The 21,838-nt window shown below is 39.2% G+C and overlaps 1 protein-coding gene across 1 annotated transcript; it reads right to left on the bottom strand.

Annotated features, from left to right (window-relative positions):
* Nucleotides 1-677: 677 nt before the first annotated feature.
* On the bottom strand, nt 678-20,046 carry SLC6A19 (solute carrier family 6 member 19). Its single transcript, XM_065752093.1, has 12 exons — nt 19,780-20,046; nt 12,815-12,955; nt 11,458-11,595; nt 10,643-10,824; nt 10,193-10,303; nt 9,350-9,462; nt 7,567-7,695; nt 5,941-6,097; nt 4,806-5,010; nt 4,022-4,181; nt 2,155-2,317; nt 678-1,370 (listed from the first exon to the last, which is right to left on the bottom strand). The coding sequence occupies exons 1-12, from the start codon at nt 19,979-19,981 to the stop codon at nt 1,161-1,163; spliced, it is 1,911 nt and encodes a 636-aa protein (XP_065608165.1). The 5' UTR covers nt 19,982-20,046; the 3' UTR covers nt 678-1,160.
* Between the last annotated feature and the right edge of the window lie 1,792 nt (nt 20,047-21,838).

Here is a 21,838-nt window from a genome sequence, read left to right on the forward strand (position 1 = left end):
TTTTGCTGTTTTGGACTCCAAGCCCTTACAGTCCATGTCACAGAAATCAGCCACAGCACCCACTACCCTCCCTCCCACTTCTGCTGTGCTTCAGATCAGAGAGTGCTGTGCTGGGGCTGTCCTGGCAGCACTTCCATCCCTGCCCTCTGCAGCTGCTTCAGGCTCAGCTTTGTCCATTCTCAGTAGGAAAACTTGACAAAGACTGTCTTTCCCATTACAGAATAGCAACTTGTAAGGGTTTAAATAACATTCAAAGAATATTAAACAAACAAACAAACAAGTTGAAATGCAAATAAATATATTGCCTGCTACTTCACTACTTGGTGTAGATATAGTCTAATAATGACATCTAGAATAGATATCATAGAACCAGAGAATCATAGAGTCATCTAAGTTGGAAAAGACCTTCAAGATCACCAAGTACAGCCATCAACATGACCTACTGAGTCTCATCACTAAACCATGTCCCTTAGTGTCATGTCCAGATGTCTTTTAAATACCTTCAGGGCTGGGGACTCCACTGCCTCCATGGGCAGCCCTGTCCAATGACCGATCTCTCTGTGAAGAGAATTTTCCTGATGTCCAATATAAACCTCCTCTGGTGCAACTTGAGGCTGCTAGGAACTTGGACAGGAGATTAATAAAATATCCAGAATTATACATGGCTCAATCTGTCATTCTAGTTCTTAGAAATGTTTTTATTAAATATTTTCAACTTCTGAATGAGATATAAGATTGGTGGATTTGTGCAACACAGTGGCATGTAAAGTAAAAACAATCTAATGTGCAAGAGAAGGCAGTATAAATTACCCTCCATTTTGGTCACCCAGCCAGAACATTTGGACAGGGAAGAGTCACTTATGGCTTGCCAACTGCAGTGCATCCCCAGACAGAGTCCTCCAAGCCAGTTTCAAGCAAACTGTCTTCAAAACCAGAAGCAGGAGAAATTATTTTGGCCTGTTTTTACGATCACTTGCAAATGTGGCTCCCAGGATCCAAGCTATTACTTCATCGCTGTGCCTTGCATTCCTAAGGAAACAAATGCTTACTTGGAAACAAAACATAGTTATCCTTTTATGGCAATAAATTTAATTCTGAATTCTTTAAAGATAATCTTATGGCTTTCTTAGCAAGGCATTCTTCCACATTTTTACATGCTTTTATGCTGAATTCTTTAAGTTGCCATTAACAGATGTCTCAGATATTGAACTTATAAGGCCTGTGCGATCCCTTCTCTTCTGACAGCAATTTCTGATGGCTTTGTAGATGGCAAAGGCAGGGATGACCAAACTAGGCACGCCAGCGAGGATTACAATAATAACATACACCCAGCTGGGATATCCAATCTTCTGTGGTTTTGGAAATTCTTCCTGAAAGAATAAAATAGATTATAGGAGATGAGAGAAACAAATACCTGAAAATGTGTGCATTCAGTATTTTAACAGAAGAGAAATAGAATTGCAGCAGCAGTTAGCCATAAGGGCATGGGGATTTGCTGATTCGAGAGCAGTTTCTAGTTTTATGAGCCCAGAGAAGAAAAAAAGTAGAGCTAGATAAGCAGGGAGGAGATGAAGACCTCCAGAAAATGGTGGACTCCTCATCTTTGTTTTTATTATGCTGCCCTGGTACCCCACACAGCTTATTATTTTTCAAGTGGAGAAAAGGAAGAGGTGGTGATTTATTGATATAATTCAAATGATGCAGAAGGGGAAAGAAGAAATCTGGTTAGCAGAATACTAATTTCTTCTGTCAGTGATGAGTAACCAGCACTGTGGCAGTTCTGTGCTTTTAGATGCACACAGAAACCAATAACAAAATGCTTCCACAGAGATGATCTTTTGTCAGTGTAGAAAATCTGTGATATTTCCAGCTCTTCTATACTCCTACCACAGAACAGATGTGTTTAAGTGATCCTGTTGCAACCTCACTTAAAAATTGGATTAATGCTTGAGGGTTTTGTCCACTTCAGAAAAGCTGAATTTAGGACTCATTTTTTGAAGTGCTACTCTTTTATTATCACTTTTTGTATTTTAACCTTTTTTTTAATCTGATACTTGTTTCAGATGGAAAATGAGTATAACTGACTGTGACTCTTATGCTAAAGAAGAAGATATCAAGTAATTCTAAATAAATATTTTTGTTCTATATACTTACGTATTTAGGATTCCAAACACTGTAGAGCAGTTCTTGGTTGACTTTCACCACAAAATAAAAGAAGAAGATAACTAACATAATGAGAGGACTGATAACTCTCCAGGTAACCTGCCAGAAAATATTGGGCTTGTGTCCAATCATGAACTCAATATCCTTGTTAAACCTAGGAGCAATAAGAGGAACTTCAGGACAATAAAAATGGGAAAGGATCAAATGTTGCAGGCCCAGAAGCAGGAAAGTTCAAATGACACTGAACCAAGCTTCTCTGGGCTTTGCTAATGTCCATGTGAGTGGAGGAGTGACATTGACACCTAAAGGTAGACCCACACAGTCTGAATTTAGGCAGCTATTACTGTAACTGTGTTACACGTTTCTAACACACAGTTTCCTCAGTAAGGCAGGAAAATTATTTTTGGAAAGGTACTTTCTTCAAGAGTTCTATGAAGCATATATGAAATAGTTTCAGAACAAAAGAGTCTGAGTAGGTGGAGTTTCAGGGTTGGTTGGTTTTTTTCTATTTGTTTTTTTGTGTTTTTTTTTTTTTTTTTGTAAGAATCTCAAAGCTGCATTGATTGAAAGACACAATATTACAAAGAAGCAAATTGGAATAATTTTAGAAATGAGATTATATGGAAAATGCTTGCTTAATTTGGATTCCTATCGGTTTTCTCGGTTTGAGTAGTATTTAACTTTACGCTTGCTCATTAAGGACCCCTAGAAATGTGTCATTCATATTAAGTAGCATACAGTAGAATACGGGGCAAATATGTCCTCACAGGAAGAATCCATCCCTGCACTGCAGCTGATGTTGTCAGCAAAATCCTGAACCCTGTGTATGACCCCTGCCACATGATGCAGTGCTATGCGCACACACTATTAAATAAAATAAGTTCAGCAGTTTGAAGCCTTTGTGGTTCCTTAACCTTCCCCATGATCCCCTGTGGCCAAATTAGCCAACAAAACTAAAGAAGCTTGCTTTTTTGGTCTGGATCTAATTAGCAATCCAGAATTAAATATTCAGATCCAGATTTGGATCCACTTCCTGCCTTTCCCTGAATGAATGCCCCCTGTCCCCCTGTGGAGAGTGCTCTGCCCTGCCTGCCAGCTCTGAGGGATGCAGATGGAGCATTCTGCACAGCTCCTGCCAAGGCAGGACTGCATCTTGTGGGAGACTTATGACTTTGGAGGCAGGAGATCTCACCAGCACGTGCAGGACATGGTGCTGAGGAGCTGAGACAGGGAGCCAATTTATCTAAGCAGATTCTTAGCTCCTCACACAGCGTTAGATTCTCAGTGTGGGAACAGGGGCCAGAAGTCATTTGCCCATCACTAGGAGCAGCACAGCTTGGGCTGGCACAGATTCAAGCAAGACCTTTGGGTGTTTGAAGCCTCCCCACTGTTTGTTTTTTTTTAATTACTTCTTAGGTATTCATTATGAATGGAGAGATGCAATTCTCAATTTATGCAATTCTTCTGATGCTGCCACATTTACAACATTAGCAAGCTATAGTGGCATTTGTGCACTCCAGGGTGCTTAGTAATGCTTGATATTCTCTTGCAGCATTTTAGGAATGTTTCTATTTTAGCTGATTGTTATAGAGGATTACCTGTCACAATGCATTAATGAAAGAGTCTAAATTGTTCATATACAAACAAAAATCCCCACCAAATCCCTAACAAAGCATCATTTCTTCTTGTTGAGAATTTTTTAGAAGCCTAAATCACGTAAGCCACCCTAAACTACAGTTACATAACTCCAGTGACTGCTATACAGAAATGATGTGCACTGAGTTGCAGCAGGGCTGCAGCTATGCAACTACTCCATGTATACACTACTGTATAGTCATGTTTAACTTATGTTTCATACCTGTCTATTCCATAAATGTAGACAACTGAAAACATCTCACAGAAGGCAATTATGAGCAAGGGAATGGAGCCAGCAAAACTGTCGAACAGAGCGAGCCAGTAATTACCAGACCTTATGATAAAAATGAAGGCTATCAAGTAAGACCCTGCACAGATGATACCTGTGAAAAACAAAGCACAAAACAGCAGTACATTTAGAACAAAAAAAAAAAAAAAACAGAACACCAACAAAACTAACCAAAGAATCAACCAAAACCGAGTGGAACTGGGTGGACTTCTGGGCTCCTTGTGTGTGCTGAGGTGTTGCTTGTACCAGAACATTGTGACCATGTCCAGGTGTGTAGGGCAGCCACCTCGCAGAAGGCTTCCAGAGGAAAAGTGCCTGTTAGGCAACTGACAAGAAGTCTAGTAGAGAACTGAGGCACATCCCATGGAGCAGAAGGTAGAGCTCATTTTCTGGGTATCCAACACAAAGTGCATGAACTCAAGATGTCTTCTATTCCAGAAGATTCCCCACATGGTACTGCCAAGGGCTTTGATATTCAAGGACTAGGGGAAAGGCCCTTTATTTCCATTCTTGGTCAGTACTCAAATTCCCCTGTGAAATCTAGCCTGAATAAAGCCTCACTGAAAAGTTTATACATATATACATATAAACCCAAATTCATTTATCAATTTTAGGGCAAAGTTGCCCATGATTCTGTTTGTGTAACACTGCATTTTTTTAGCTTATGAATTGTTAATTGAACGGTTTGGAGATCATTTGTCTCTGATAAAACACTTACCTGTACTAAGTTCCTTAGGCCATTTAGGGGGTGTGACTTTGAGATCTTGTAAAGGTACAAGCACACCTTCTATATTTCCAAACATAGAAGACAAACCCAGGCAGAAGAGCATGATGAAGAAGAGGATGGACCACAGAGGTGAGACAGGCATCTTGGTGATAGCTTCAGTGAAGACAATAAAGGCTAAACCAGTTCCTTCAACTCCCTGTGGAAGATTTCATAAGCTTCAAAAATTAGGTTCATTAACATCTCACAGACTTTAAATTTACATCTGTATTCACTAGAGTCGGTGTATACTACAGCATCCAACAATAATTGTACTTTCTGTTTCCACAAGAACCTCCAAATACAGCGATGTATTCACCGTAACTGTAATACAAATCTTATTTCATGGAACTGGAAAACAAAAGTCTGTATGATTCCATTTCTAATCCAGGGAAGCTATGGATAATCCATCCCTGGAGGCACTCAAGGCCAGGTTGGATGGGCCCTGGGCAGCCTTACATGCTGGGTGGTAGCCCTGCCCATGGCAGGGGTTGAACCGGGTGGGCATTAAGGGCCCTTCTAGGCCAAACCAGTCTATGATTCTGTAATTCCAACATAGCCCTAATTGCCTGTTTATCCTAGCATAGTTCTGCCATCTGTAAAGCACTGACGATAGATAAGACCGTGGTGGAGAGTGTAGCAGCAATGAACTGTTCATCAAAGAATCACATAAACCAGAAGAAGCATTTATGACCAGTAGGAGAGCTGTTTGTACATCACATGTGCCAGAAGCTGCCACCACAGCTGCAGCCAGGTAGCTGCAGAGAAATGCCTGCTGATGTTTTGATAGCTACACCAGGCCATAATTGAAAGAACTTTTTAGAGGAGTTGAACTGCTTTTAAAGTGCTTCTGTCTTCAAAAGCAAAACAGTATTCTATGGGATAAACAGAAGTAATTTTTTAGCCCAAGAGCATTACAAGCAAACTACAGTCAGTAGAAATATAATTAAAAAAAAGTACAATGCCAAAAAAAAAAAAAAAAAAACACCCACACTCATAATGGAAAATGTTGCTTGGTTAAAAAGTAAAAATGTTGCTACCGTTTTTGCAGTATAAATGGTATCGGTATGAGTTATGGTGTAAAACTTACCTCACTCAATAAACTTGTCAGATCACAGGTTTCAAAATTAAGGCTTGCAAAGGTGACTGGGTCAGTCATGTTGCACAGCTGCTGCATTTGCTCAAAGTTATCTTGGGTTACATTGCCCTCTGGCAAATCAAACGCATTCATCAAGGTAAGAATATTTCTGTGAAAGTGAAATACAAGTTCTTTGAAATAGTTTATTTGTAACACCCTTGGAATTTGTTTTCATCCTTAAGTCATTAAGAGCACAGTGTCTTTCGTAAAAACGGTTTAAAGGAATCAAATATTTTGCTGCTCAGGATCAAATTAGAAACTTGGAAGTCCAGTAGTCTCACACAAGTGCAATTCTTTTTTTCCCAGTGATGTCTTTCAGGCCAAAGCTAAAGGGATCAGACACTTTAGAGACCCCTACAAAAGCTTGGTGCCCCTCTTTGCACTGCAAAGAGATGTGCTTAGTCAGATATTTAGCCTAGGAAGCTCTTGGGGTTGTGTTGAGTGCCTGCAGTTAACATCATGGGCTTTCCCAGCTGGCTATGGAGGAACTTACTGAAACCCGTGACACCTGGCAGAGCAGGTGAGAAAGAAGTCAGAGTTTCTCTACTGAAATTAGGTACCTCTATAACACCCAAGCATTTAAGCTCTGCAGGAGGCAAAGTAAATGTGGGGCTGTCTAAAGGTACATTGCTGGTAGGGATAATTCTGAATTCTGCAATTTTTAGTAAAGTTGCTAGATAATTTTTCTGTTTTAATAAAAGATTGAATTAATTAAAATGGAAGGTTAATTACTCTCTAGCACTGGGTAATTTCTCCATGTAGCATGCAGAATCACTAGGAGTATCAAAGTTGCTACACTGTAGTCTAGATGTGGCCATTTCTCAGCATTATTCCATTTCACTCTTAAACTATAGCTATTGTAGTATGATTTGATGAAAAAAATATATCATAAACTGACTCTGCCTTTACGTTGGCATAAATTGTCACATTAACTGCAGTTAGATCTCAAATGTTTCAGGGAAAAAAGGCACCACCATTAAAATACAAAATGTCCTCTTCATCAATTACTTTTGGAAACACCTAGGAATCAGGTAAAATCACAGAATCACAGAATTGTAGGGGTTGGAAGGGACCTCTAGAGATCATGGAGTCCAACCCCCTGCCAAAGCAGCTCCCTAGCCCAGGTTGCACAGGTAGGCGTCCAGGTAGGTCTTGAACATCTCCAGAGAAGGAGACTCCACCACCTCTCTGTGCAGCTGTGCCACTGCTCCGTCACTGCACTGTGAGGAAGTTCCCATGCACATTTAAGCAGAACTTCCTATGCTTCAGTTTGTGGACGTTTCCCCTCATCCTATCACCACACACTGCTGAGAAGAGTCCAGCCTTGTCCCTTTGCATCTTGCTCCTGTCATATTTATAAAATATGTTTGCTTATACAAAATCTATGAAAGAAACGAAGTGGCTCAGACAATTATCACTCCCTGCTGGGTTCTTTTGATTTTCTGGAGTAGCAGGCAGTCCAAAAACTTGTGTACATGAGCTGTAATTGTTCAGAAGTGACAGAGGCATTACTGTCAGGCTGAGAGAAGCGCCTCAGCCAAACAAACATCTGGATATTCAGCTCTTTCAATAACTTACCTGTCAAAACAGTCATCGTATCTTTCTGTGGCTCTGAATCCAATGATGGAGTATATGACAGTTGCTGCATAGATGGATGTAAAACCATTGATCACGGAGATAATCACAGCATCTTTCTCGCAGTTATTGCTGCAATTCAGAGAAAAGAGACAACAGATTTCAAACAAGTCCCCAAACTGGCCACCAAGAGTAACACAAAAGTAGTTTACAGATGCACAGGTACATCAGCATGGGCTCTAAGATTACTTAAGTGCAGCTGTTAAAGATAGATTTAGTGGATTCAAATTCAGTGCCTTAAGCTTTTCTTTTTTCTTTTCTTTTCCTCAAATAGCTCAATGCATAATTAATAATTCTCTCAATTTTATCCAAGTTTCATAGCAAGTAAAACAGGAGGGGTAAAAAAGTATGTTTCCTCCTCTTTTTGCCTCACAAGTATGTATGCACATATTATTGTAGGATATATTTTAGCAGGTGGAGTATTCTGCTGCAAAGTGGAAGATTTGGGTTTGAAATCAGCCAAGAAGAAAAAGTAAACAAAAGCTTCCATAGAACTGTGGTATGGTGAAGATAATAGTAGCCAAGAGTATTTTGGAATAGTTTTGTTCGATCATTGGACGCTAGTGGCTCAAAATGCCTCCAAAGTTTGGAAATACTGTGGGAATGCTAGGCTGAGAAACTGTGAGAGGCTATTTATTCCACTGAGAAAGCTAAATTTCCTTGTAGAGACATTTCTGCTGCAGACATTTCTTCTAGAAGTGTGTGTGCTGAGATGGAAAATCTGCATAGCCAGGAAGAGACTTTCATATGAGAGAGAAGATGAAGAATCAATATGAAATTAGTTAATGGTTTTATTAGAATGCTGTAAAACTCTAGTTATTGTATTTCTCTTGGGCAAGGCAGGGCTATTGGGATTAGTCTGATGTCATATTTAATTTATGTTCACCTTTGAGAGGAGAGGAAAGCCAGCAAAGACTAGCGATCTTTCCTGATTCATAGCATTGCAAAAAGGTCTGTAAGGGGTCAAGGGCATTGGTCTGAAATTCTTTGCTGTTTCCTTCTGTCATTTTTTTTCACTGTAGCATGAGGCAGGCTTAATATCATATTTCTTTTGTTCAGAGGTGAGATGCTCAGGTTCGTCATCACAAGTGCGACTAAACCAGATATTCAAAACTTAATTTGGAGATATTTGTCAATAATATTGAGCTCAGAGAATGCCACACAGTTTGCCTTTCAAAAAGAAAATGCTGAAGTGATGGCAGGCACTAAGAAGCATTGATGGCTACTCCAGTATTCTGGGAGGTAGAATGCAGCACTGCATCATAATTTGATGGTTAGGTCAGTCCCGAGGTGAAGAGTGTTCTCTTCCCTGGCCCCATCTCATGCATAAAGGAAGCACTCTGAATTTAAAAATTCCTAGGTATGTTTTCTAATCCCTAAACAAAAGATTACAGCTGTGGTCTGTGAATTGCTTTGAAATGGATGTAAAATCAGCTGGCTCCAGCTGTGTGGAGAGGAATGGCAAAGCCATGCTCCCACCTTGTGGCAGGTAGCCAGTCCCTCCTTTCTAGCATGACCCACACCGTCACTCTGCATGAAGTCAGTGAGCCCTTGGACCTGAAATCTTGGCTCATAAGCTCAGGGTCAGCAAAACAATTTGTGCCTTACCTGGCAGACAGGATGGAGTCCCAGTCTCAAGTAATTACTGCATAACAGTAGGGCAGATAGGCTTCATTTGAAAGAATTAAATATTTATGTAAAATTTGGCTTTTGCCTGAATACTTACTGAACAGGGTTGTAACTGGAGAAAGAAATGAGGCCTCCAAAGGCCAGGGAGAAAGAGTAAAACACCTGGGCACCCGCATCCAGCCATGTCACTGGGTTAGCCAGCTCAGTAACCTGGGGCATCAGACATACAGTCTATGTAACATTGCTAGTTAGGCTGAATATGAGGAATTAAACAACAGGAACGTCAGACATGCAGAACTTAAATTTTTGAAGAGTGTTAAAAATGTCAGTGCTTTTGTCGAACTTACATTTTATTTTTATTTTTCTACAATGCAGGCCTATCAGCAGGTTTTCTACAAGTATTTTGAAAATTGATAAACAATTTACTTTCTAGTAAATATCTGACAGCTGCCATGCCCATTTCCAGAAAAGTCATTTAGCAGTAGCAATGACCACTCAAGAGGTCTGCTTATGGAAAAAGAAAATCATTTCAGTTTTGCCTAATATTTAACCATCCTAGTAGGTCTTTTGTACAGCTATTCCAACTAGATAGTTCTCCTCCCAGCTATGTGATTTGTGGTTTAAATTTAGACTCACCCTTAACTAGAATACAAGGCATCCCTAGAAAAGAAAGCAAGCTCCCTTGAAACAACTCCTTTGCATCTCTCTGCAATGATCCTCCCATTTTTTTATAACAAATTTTAATGGAGGAGATAGGGAGAGAGAGTATACATGTTTCTGCGTATATCTTACATCTGATGCAAAGAAAGATTCGCCTGTCAGAATCAAGGCTTTTAAGATGCCTGAGGCACAACCAGAGGGGATTCACTTTCACTCACTTGTTAATTACAGAAGGAACTCCATCGTGTTTCGGTAAGGCATGGACTAAGCAATGACTTACGTTTGGAGTGAAGAGAAACACAATTCCATTGACTGATCCCTTCAGAGTCAAGCCACGGATTAGAAAGATGGTAAGCACAAGGTATGGAAGCGTCGATGTTATGTACACGGCCTGCACAAGGAGTATGTAAAGGAGTGTCAGCAAAAGACAATGTCTCGGTCCTGTGGTAAAGGCTCATGTTAATGTTAAGGTGGTAATACTTAGTGTTCTAAGCTCTGTATGGACAAGGAAGCTGAGCTGCTCACACCAGTGTCCACATCAATAAAATCAGATCAGTTTCAATTTCATCCAGCTTCCTTCTTCAAAAAACACCTCCAGTGATGACACCTGAAGTTTTCAACATGCGTTCACTCAAGAAACAGGCAGTTTCTACACTATGTTTAGATCTGTGTAAGGACTCACAACAGCATAATGAAAGTCATCTGTTTCATATGAAACAAAATAGAGTACCTTTCCAGTTGTTTCAATGCCTCTGATTGTGCACACGTACAGTACGCCCCATGCACACGTTAAACATAACAGAAGCCACCACTGTATAGTGCCTGAGTCTTCAATAGAAGTGGAGGTGTTTAATGTTTCTCTGTACCAGAAATAATCCACAGGAGAGCTCTTGGCACACTCTTCTATGTAATCTGTAACCACAAAATTATGGTCATTCTGCAGGTTAAATAATAAACAGTGTTCAAAATTATTCTGTGTAAAGTCAACCTTTTTTTTTTGTTGTTGTTGTTGGAAGATTTCATTGCTGAACAGTGTTTTCAAAAAGAGTATTGCTTAACAGGGATACAGTTGTCATTGTTATTTCTATTAAAGTGAGAGGACCAATCCATGGCTAATTCAACCATTCTTTGAAGCTCTTTCAAAGATTCTTCTTCCTATATGCTTTTTCTTTTTTCCTACAAAAGAAGTTATAATCCTCTTGTGCCAAGGAAAATATGTACAGGAAATGTGTTTATCTGGAAAATGTTAATGCTTATACTATCATTTTGTGAATATTCTGAATGTAAATACATCTGTCAAATTCTTTCCAGTGACTTCAGCTCCAAAGTTTCTTATAAAACATCCATGTTGGCCTCAAAGATTAAATACTGATCTTACATTATGTAGTGTACATTTTTACAGAACACAAATAATAAAATAGCACAATATTCACGACAGTATTGGCCTGTCTTACCGTTGTCTTATAGAAAAAGCCCTGATTAGTCTAGTTGCTAGAAACATGTAAATGTGCTATGAAAAAAAATGCAACATTTCATAGAACATACCTGTTCCATTGTCAGTGAGAGGACAGGTACTCCAAGGCAGGGGCTCTTGGAAGGAATTGAAGAAATACCACATTACCCAGGCAATGATAGTATTGTAATATAAACTCACCAGGAAAGATACACACATTGCTGCTATGCCTGAAAAATAATAAAAGTTAGAATGCAATGTAAACTTCAGTGTTCTTTAGAAGACATAAGAAAATACAGCTGTGGAGAGGGCAGGGGGGAGGGGAGGGAATAAAAAAGGAAACCATAAAAGATCAGTTCAACTAGTTATATGAATATGAAAGCAGCTTGGACAAATCTTATTTGAAGGGTATGGAAATACATCCTGTTTTTAGGTTGTCAGTACAAAGAAAAATGCTTTTATTTCCTTCCCTCTCCAAAACTTGACAAAAATGAAGTTTAATGCTTTAAGAAAAGAACTCCAAGGGCAGAATTAACACTGCTATTTTCAGTGCACAGAGTGATGCACATTCGCTAAAATGGGAAATATGAGCTCAAGTTCTCAGCTCTGGGTCCCAAGTATGGATCATGGTATGAGCCTTGCGTTGTTGCTCTTCAGCATTTACCAACTGCAGTTAGTTGCCTTTCCACTCTCTTCTTCACTCTCTTTTTTATGTAGGTTTTATCACTGTGAATTCGTGACCTGAAGGCAGGACTGGGTAGTCCTACACACATATATAGCTGAAAATTACTCTGTGAGTGAAGCTGATGCACATGTAGGAGCCAGCTTTATGGACAGACCAACTCCCATCGGTGAGAACAGTTCCTATTCACAGTCTTGCCTTCTGATACCTAGGAAATCTGAGATGCTAAGTATATATGTACAGATCAAGTGACTTTGATTTTTTCCTAAATGTGACCCAGATTGTCTTTCTCTTCCATAGCGTCACCACAGAGGTAGGCAGAGGAGTGTGTCCGATCTTATTTTTATGGGGCGTTTGGCCGCCAGGAGGCAGAGTCTGTGAAAAGCTGCACGAATCAAATTGGTATCTCTCCTTCTCCACTTGCTCCCAAGTAACCTGTGGTGACTTCTTGGTGAGAGAGTGAATGCTAATGACTATGTCCTGAGAGCATTAAGGTTCTGAAGAATTTTGAAAAATTCCACATGCAATATCTTTTGTAACTGATTAACAGACACAGCTGATGCTGCCAGTAATCTTAACTGTCTGTATCCCTTTCAAGTGTGTGATGACCAGAGTCACAGAGTCTCACAGCCAAGGTTGGAAAGTTCCTCTAGAGACCATCTGGTACAACTAGAATATGGCACACCAAACTAAAATTCTGAAGCTTTGTTCTTAGTTCAGAGACTAGTGCTTTCTTATGTGGCTTTTTATATTCTCATCAGACTTACCAACACCTTTAAGGGTGGGGTGAATGGAACTCCAGACTCCCACACTGCCTTTCCTCAGTCTTTGACCAATGGCAAACTCCAGATGAAGCAGGGGGATACCCTCCAGAACCAACAAAATCAGGAAAGGGATCATGAAGGCCCCTGTAACAGAAAGGAAAAAAACGCTTCCTGTCAGTGGAATGTGACAGCAAAGCACAAACTTCAGTTCTGGGTTTTCAAACAGTGAGTTGTGCAAACCCTTCTCTGATTTCTGTACAATGCCTTTGAATAATGTCCAAGTGGGAAACTTTATTACAAGTGTGGTTTCAGGTAGGAATTCTTATTCTTCCCAAGTGTCACACGCAAACTTAAATTACTCGCTCCCAAGGTTAAATTCTGAAGGAGCCACCTTTGGATTGGCAATTGAGGTAAAACAATTACTTTCCTGGAATTACTTCCTTTTTATTTATTTATTTATTTTTTCTGTAGAAGGTTTTATAACTGTGAATCATAAAAATTATAAGTAGCTCTTAAATGAGCTAGGAATGATTAAGCAGGAGCCTGGAGCAAGGTGCCAGCACGAGTAAGGGCTGTCACCATAAAACAGCCAATAACTCTTCCTGAAAACTTTATAATACAATTGTTATATTTATGTAGGAGAGATCTGAAGTTCAGGGTTTCAAACTTGTTATGACAAGGCTGCTTAGTATAGGAAAAAATCTTTTTTTTTTTTTTTTGTTAGTAAAGTGCACCTCAGACCTGGAGACAACATGTAAATCCACATCGGAATACCGAAGTGCAGAGTAAAATGCTTGAAAACTGTGACATAGTAGAGTTATAGCTAAATGTCATTACAAACTATCATCAACTTCCTAATCAAAGATGGTAAATAATATAAGGATATGAACAAAAAATTGTGGAACAGCATATGAACTGATTATGCTTGGGTACTTGTTGATTTTTTCCTTATGTAAGCAATGAAAACTGTATAGAAAATGACTTAGGAAATTTGAAGAATGAGACCTATAGTTTTGAATCCAAGGCAGTTGAATGTTTTCAACTGCTTCATTGTGTATCTTCATAATGGCATGCAAAACAGAGTTTTAGAAACAATCTGTACTTCAATGTCTTTCTTTTCTACAGGCTTAAATGAAGTCTGCTAAAATCAACACTACTCTTTCACGTGGTCACTATTATAGTGAAATTAACCAACTATGCTCTTCTTCTTTCTACTCTTATGAATTCAAACAGTTCTAATTATTCACCTATCTTTCATTTACATTTTAAAGATCTGCTAATCACTATTGACGCTGACATTTGAATGCATAAAATGCTATTCAGAATGCCAAGCACTTTGGAAATGCACATGCCACATACCAGGTTGAATGACTAACCACTGATGCACTAGAAAATATGTTTTTGTTGAATCTAGATCAAAAAGTAATTGTATAGACACGATTTTCCCAGAGTTCTTTAGAGTGTTTCATTTAGCAACACAAAACCTTTTTACTAAAAATTTAAAATTATTCAAAATCACTGTAGCTCATCTGATAAGCATTAAAAATTGGCTATTACTGTAAGAACAAGACTGAAGAGGTCTTAAAAGAGAGTGAAAAAAACTGAACTGATATTTGTAGAGAAGTTTGCTTAACTTCCAGATTTACTGACTCCTTCTCAGTTCCTTCTGTGTCACCCTGTTGATTCAGTAGATGCAATACATAGACATCATCATGAAGGAGGACAGTGTTCCATTTGTTTTCTTCACCCCTTTGCATGTCTCAGCTTCCTTTGCCTTTTCCAGAGACTAGGAAGTCCTTGCAAGAACAAAAGCCTTGCAGCTACCAGTAAGATTGAAGTGCCCCAGACTGTTACTCTGTCACTTTACAGGAAAATCAGAACATTTGTAATGCCAGAAAGGAATGGAGCATGGTGGTCCAACCTAGACTTGGGGAAACTGAACTACTACCCAGAGCCACTGTTAACAATGCAAAAGAGTTAATTAACTGTTTGTCCCATTTTGTCTTTATAGACCTGCTTAACTGTGCTGGAACGTGATCTGATGTGCACTTAAGGGCCCCTCTCAATCTGATAAGACATGCAATGCATGCAGATTTGGCTCTGAAGAGTTTGTACTCTACTGATACTCCACCCTATTCTTGTAAGTAGCTTTTCTCCCAACTGTTTTATTCTTGTTTTCACAGATAACAAGACTTCCACAGTGTATGAGGTAAGTGTTCCCTCTCTCTCCATTGTGATCCATCTCTGTACATCCTGGTGACTCCTCCCGTGCATGGGAGTGTCAGTGGGACAACCCCCCCCACACACAGCCTCTGACCTTTCATAGAGATCAAGTTATTTATCTATGTATGAAGATGCAAGCTGACAGAAACTTGTCATATTCTCCTATCTTGTGTCTGGTTGGCTCACATTTGCCCTCCTGTTCCACCCTGTCCCAGAGCTCTCCAGAGGGTAAGATGAGACAAGGACAAGATGACTGTGTTTAAACCAGTAATTTCAGTTTCAGAATGTCCTCTCATTTTTAAACCATAATCCCAAGACAATTCTTAACAGTCTAAAACCTGACCCTACAGAGTTTGTATGCCTGCTCCATCTTGATCTTGCCTTTTTATCTCCCATTTTGGATGCTGGACAGGCTTCTACCATACATCAATCTCACTTTTCTCTGCTAAAGACCTCCCTCAGCATTGGATGACAGAAGCACAGAATGCCCTGATCTGGAAGGGACTTGGGACAATCATCAAGACCAAGTCCTGGCTCCACACAGGACAAACTGGGAGTTAAGCCATAAATCCGAGAACGTTGTTCAAATGCTGCTTGTGCTCCTGTTGCTTGGGGCTGTACCAGCTAACCTGGGCATCCTGTTCCATGCCCACCACCCTCTGGTGCAGACTCAGTCCCTAAGCCCCAGCTGTGCCTCTCCTCACACAGCTCCATTCCGTTCCCTCCAGCTCTGTGGGTGTCACAGAGAGCAGAGCTCTGCACTGCCTCTGCTGCCTGTGAGGGGCTGTAGGCCACCATGAGTATCTATATAGTTACCTGATTCAAACACTCTTCATTCACACTCCTTTTTACCCTCTGAATCTCAGCTTGCAAGAACAGACTGGCAGTTCTGCTAAGGTGAATTTCCTAACCATCTTTACTCCTTTACTCTCTTCTTAGTCAGGCAACAGTGAGGTCTTTTAAAGGCTTCATTAGAAATTCTCACCCTGGTCAAAGATCTTGTATAGGGAAGTAAAGTCTTTGTAGTCATTTTAACCTATGGCCACCTGCTTCTTATCATACTTATCAAGAAAAACAGTATACGTTTTTGTAATTGTCACCTCTGCTAGCAGAAGAGGGAAGAATAGGACATCCTCTATGAAGAATTAGAAGCATTTCCTTATGAAGCATTTCCTTTAGGCGTCATTCAAAGGTAGCATCATTTTTTCACTTTCAAGTAGGAAGCAGGCTGATTTATATTCTGTCTTGGGCTCCTTGTCTGAGGCACTCTTGCAGATCTTAACTGCAAAGTGCACCTCCACTCACCCAGCTCTAGCAGTCTGGATAGACACTGGGCCTCACTCTCTGAGATAAAAGATCCAGGAATAGCACTGTCCCTGCACAAAGAACTCTCCCTGTGGGCAGCATGATGTATTGCTCCAAATCTCACAATATTAAGCAGTCTTCTGTGGTGAGAGGACATGCCACAAATGCTACATCAGCTCCAGTGGATTTCCTGAGGCCACAGGATACATACAAGAAGAGCTTTTATTAAAGCACTGTAAAAGAACTCTTTAATCATGACATGCTCTTGGGAGAGCAAAAGGACTCCATGAACTTCTTTTCACAGCCACAGAAAGAAAAGGGATGTCTTTCATAGAGCTACCTAATAATAATAATTAATAGACTATAAATGTATATAAATAAGCAATTTTTCCATTCTGAAGACTTTCCAGCTGAGATATTGCATTCTAATCCTGCGTCAGTACTGTATTACAGAACACGTATTTCAGCATCTGTAGAGATATGACTTTTTTTTTGTTGTAAGAAGTGTAATCTAAGATCTTCTAATGTAAAATTGGAAAAAAAATGGCATTCACAGAAAAAAGGAACACAGATACATTTCAGACTGAGATGTTTACATTATCATATCCTGAATGCTCAGCAGTAGGTAGAGTACCAGTCCCAGGGAGGAAGCTACCCTGCATCGACTACTGGTGTCTTTGTCATCACTTCATTCAGTGAGTCACGTGTGGAGATGAAAAAGTGGCGATGTTTACTAGAGACAAACGCAGGCTGTAGACCTAGAAACTTATTTTTATTGATGGATCAATCATTAAATATACATCCTCCTTTTTTACAATACTCATCAGGGATGAAACAAAAATGTTTAACAGTTGATTAAATGACATGTTGCTCAATAACGATTAAACAAAGCTATGTTTAATGCCAGAGATAGCAATCAAATGAGAGGAAGTTTCAATCTCATTACACGAGTGAAAGCACTGGGGCAAACACTGCAGCTTTTACATCATGTGTATATTGAAATAAAATTTGCTGGTGGTAATGATGTGTTTTACAGATTTTGAGACTCAAATTATTTTTAAAAGATGGAATATGCTCTACTGTACTATTTTTTACTGTAGTAAATACTGCATTTTTTTAAATACAAACTTACAAACTACGACAACAGAGGTAAATTATGACAGGATCAGTTTATTTTTGTACATTTGGATATAGTTGAAATGTGACCGTAGTTCTGTGTTCAGGAAGAGGTAGCCCTCAAATAATTATGTATTTAAACACAAATATTTGAAATTGAGAGTAGTCTACAATAACACTGTTCCTATGTACCTCCAACAAAGGCAGTTTTTCACCAAAAAGAAAAAAAATCTGCGTTCAACGAAGTTCGTTAACTACAAGGGTAAATTTTGTAAATCCCTATACTTCATTTACGTTTCATGAGGAATATCAAACATGCAAATGCTGATTCACAAACTAGATGGACATCCAACTTAATCCTGAAGAGACCTTGCTTAAATTGTACACCCTTGCTAGCAGACCTCACCAGTGCTAAATGGCTCCAAACTGTAATCCATATAACTTGCATTTAAAAACAAAGAAGCTAAGATTGCAATTCTAGCCACTCAGAAAGTATCTTCATGAGATAACCTACACAACCTTCATCCTTCATGTATTTTATGGGATAACCTATGATTCCGTGATGACTTGTTCTTATCCTCTGTATCTTCTCTTCATGCCTTCCCTCACATACTGCCTGCTGCCACCCTCCATGGTACCAGAGCACCTGCAGACAATGCTAAACAGGATGCGTGACAGCCAACAGTCCATGTTTCAGGTAGCAGGTTCTTGTTCTGCTCTTACTGCATTTAGGAGCCTTCCCTGGAGTACAGGAATGCCTGAGGGGACTGTGCTACCATTGTTTTAACATTGAACCTCCTAAGGAGAAATCTTGGTCTAGGCTGAGATGTACCTTCTCCACATATGGCAGTGAAGTACTGAAATATGATAAAAACCATCTCAGGAGCTGGATTAGCCTGCTTCCTAGTCAACCTGCAAGGAACGTGTGCTTTGACTGCATTAACTTTGAAAAAGCTGCATAACTAATTCTATCACATGTAGAATGAGGATTATGACTCTTCTTGTCCAACGTGCAACTGTTTTGTTACAAGAGCTGGCAATGCTGCAAATGACCTTCACCTCACTCTGTAAGCCCTAAACACCAGTCAATGTTTAAAAAAACAAAAACAAACAAACAAAAAAAAACCCTTACTAATAAGAATGTTTACTCTTGCAAGCAAGTCATCTGAATAATCTGTAGCCAAATGCCCCCAAGTTTGTATCAGTAACTCTTGACAAAGCCCTTCTTGGTCCCTACTCCAACTAGGACAATTCTTTAACATCTCTCTAGGTACATTTAATGAAAACTACTTCAAAATATGGATCATTAAGTCACACAATTTGCTCCTTTTTCCTTCAGGATCAAGTACTCCAAAAGACAAAACACTTTACTCATATCCTGATGTGCAGTACAGATGGCAAGTTGATGCTTTCAGAAGACTGTGGAGGGCATGACAAGCTCCTGGTGCTGAAGTATGGTTGTATGCATCAGTCTCAACTCAACAACTTGACTTAACATGCAAGTTGCTGAACTGCCCCAAATCCATCACTTGATAGAGCAGTAGATGTGAGGAACATGTACAAATGAGTTTCTTCTACCTACATTTGGTCCGTATTCAGGTTTTCATCTAAAATAAGTTACATAATTCTTCCCTAAAGAAAAATCAATTTTGAGGCAAATCTAAACATGTAATACTGTTTGAAAGGGAAAGTAGACACAATGTGATATTAATGTTGTTATATAATATTTAAGCAATGGTCCAGCTTAATGTCATCTTTAAGAACTAACAGCAAATCAGGGAAATAAATCTTTTATGATATGGTCATTTAGTTTTAATTTGAAACCTAAGGAGTCACAGTAAATTAAATGGTAAATAACTTATATTCAGAATTTGAATGACTTAATAACAAGAACTTATATAAAAAATGTCAACTACTTTCATGCTAATACTCCTGATATCACAAATCATTTGCACACTGACTCTACAGCCAATACACAGATCAGTCCAAAACCAGTGAAAACTCTATTATGAAAAGATCACTTAGGGTCATGATTAGAATTTTAAATTAAGAAAACATACTGCTTACATGACAGTACAAGGTTGATGGCATCAATCATGTCTCAAAATAAAAACAGTCTCTTTTCTCTTGTCACCAACGTGACTTCAGTGTATGTATACAACCTGTGAAATAACCTTCTCCATCAGACAGTCTTCTAGAGAAGACCATCACTGTTTCTACAGGAATTGACCTTTTTTAAACAAAGTATTCCACTATTTGTTTCCCAGAAGTGAATTTAAACCTAGCTTATATCGAGTGTTAGTTAAGATAAATTAAAGACATACCTCCTCCATGGCTCTGGCAGAGATACGGAAACCGCCACACATTTCCCAAGCCAACACAAAACCCTACACATGTCAGCATGTATTGAGCCTTGTTGTCCCATTTAGGTCTGGAGTCTGCCTCTTCTTTCTCAAGGACCTCAAGTTCTGTGTGGGAAGGTATCCTGTCCTCCAGGCCAGGATTGGGTAGTTGTAACTTTACCATGATCTAAATTTCCTGCCTGAAAAAGCTCCCACGGCAAGGAGTTTGTGAAACAGGCAGCTAGTTAGAAATCTGCACAAAAAGAGACCATCTATTTGCTGTCTTCAGCTATATGTAGTGAACCTTTGGCACTAAACTTGAAACTGCAGACCTGTGGTAAAAAGAAGCGTCAGCAAATCATCTGATTGACCAAGTCAGCTCCAACACTTATTAATGCTTTATCTGCCAAGGTTTTATGGAACAGTCTGTTCATCTAGTATAAGGCATTGATTTCAGTTAATGTAATTCAGGAGATAATTTGGCTATAAACTGTAATCGCCTATAAGGTCATTGCCACTCCCCTCTTTAAACTCACTTAAATACATACGTAACCCCGACAAATATGGAGTAAAGTGATTCCACTGGCCTTGCAAGCCAGTGGAGGTTTCATACCTTTTTTTATTGTGAAGATAAACTTGTGAATCATCACCACATTCAGTTTACCACAGAATGCTTACAAATAGTATATTTCATGATAATTACTGAAGCATGTTCTTCCTTCTCTCCAAGAGGTATTCTCTTAAATGCTCAGACAGAAATGACGGAGAATGGAAGGGAATATAAAATCTGATGTTTATGATTATAAGCATTATCTACTTATCCTGATGTCTCTAATTGATACAGAAGAAGTTTAGGACATCTTGTAAATGGACAGGAATCAAAGGTCCCATCACCTTTTCAAAAGCCCTGGTTTATACACTGGTCAGAAAGAAAAGAGAAACACTGGCTAACAAATATCACAGATGCCACTAGGCTCCTCATCCTCGCAGTACAATGATAACAACACAGCTCTGTTCCTCACTATTATCAGTAGGTAAGTAGTTGCTGCAGAAAACTACATACAATATCTAACACAGTATATGTCGTGAGAATTTTGTCAGCTAAGCCCTACAGGGTGATCAATATAAAGAACTAAGACAGATCTTCTCCATCTAGTCCCTTCCAAAGCAAACAAGCACACGCCCTTGCAACATCTCATTTAAAATTGATTTGAATTCCTGTTACTTACAGACTAATCTGATTTCAGCCCTCTTATGCCTGCTTTCTTCTTTAAAGAAGTGAGCTTGGCTATATTTCTTTCTTCTAAGGAAATTGAATTCCAGTTGCATTACATTTGAGACCAGCTCCTTTTCATTTGTACTTGTGACAGCCATAGGTCACTGCAGACCTGATCCTTGCATTTGAACACCCTCAGCCTTACTTTTGCTAGGCTAGATATAGCAAGGTGATTAGTTTCTTCCCTGCAAAAAGGTTCCCTGTTATATCTCAAACAGAGAAATTACAAAAAAAATTCTTCATCCTTTACATGAAAAAATAAAACCATATACAGCAACCCAGGTCTTTCCCTGTGCCTTGTAAACAGATACTGGTATTTCCTTACTTTACTTGAAATATATCTATTAATCTGCCTAGTTATATCATTTGCCTTTTTCATGACCTCGTCAGTTTTGCAGATTAGCTGCCTCTTGATTACCACTGGATCAAAGCTTTTCTTCTCCTTATGTGGTTCCTAGCTTACAGCAGAATACCTTTTTCTAAGTTACCCAAAACACGTTTTAAATTTAGCCCAGTTCATGCAAATTCAGTATACTGAGTTCTTGAACGATACTATACTTTTCCAGTATTTTTGCTACTTCTGAGCTTGTGTCATGAGCATTTCATTAACATGCTAATACTGTTGGCCTTGGTCATTAGTAGAAGAGTGACAAAATATTTATTTTTCAACTGATCCTTGAGGAAATGCACCAGTATCATTCCCCTAGACCATCATTTCTGCTTTCAGCACAGTTTACCATCATCTTCAGATATTTAATTCCTTCT

The sequence above is a fragment of the Cyrtonyx montezumae genome, unplaced genomic scaffold (assembly GCF_038088225.1).
Source record: "Cyrtonyx montezumae isolate F1298 unplaced genomic scaffold, pur_monq_1.0 scaffold_8, whole genome shotgun sequence".
Lineage (NCBI taxonomy): Eukaryota > Metazoa > Chordata > Aves > Galliformes > Odontophoridae > Cyrtonyx > Cyrtonyx montezumae.

Coding starts and splice junctions, on each gene's coding strand:
- SLC6A19 (XM_065752093.1), bottom strand. CDS start 19,981: ATGGTAAAGTTACAACTACCCAATCCTGGCCTGGAGGACAGGATACCT. Junction 12,956..19,779: donor CTGCCAGAGCCATGGAGGAG/GTATGTCTTTAA, acceptor TTTCTGTTACAG/GGGCCTTCATGATCCCTTTC. Junction 9,463..10,192: donor TGTTTCTCTTCACTCCAAAC/GTAAGTCATTGC, acceptor CTGATGCCCCAG/GTTACTGAGCTGGCTAACCC.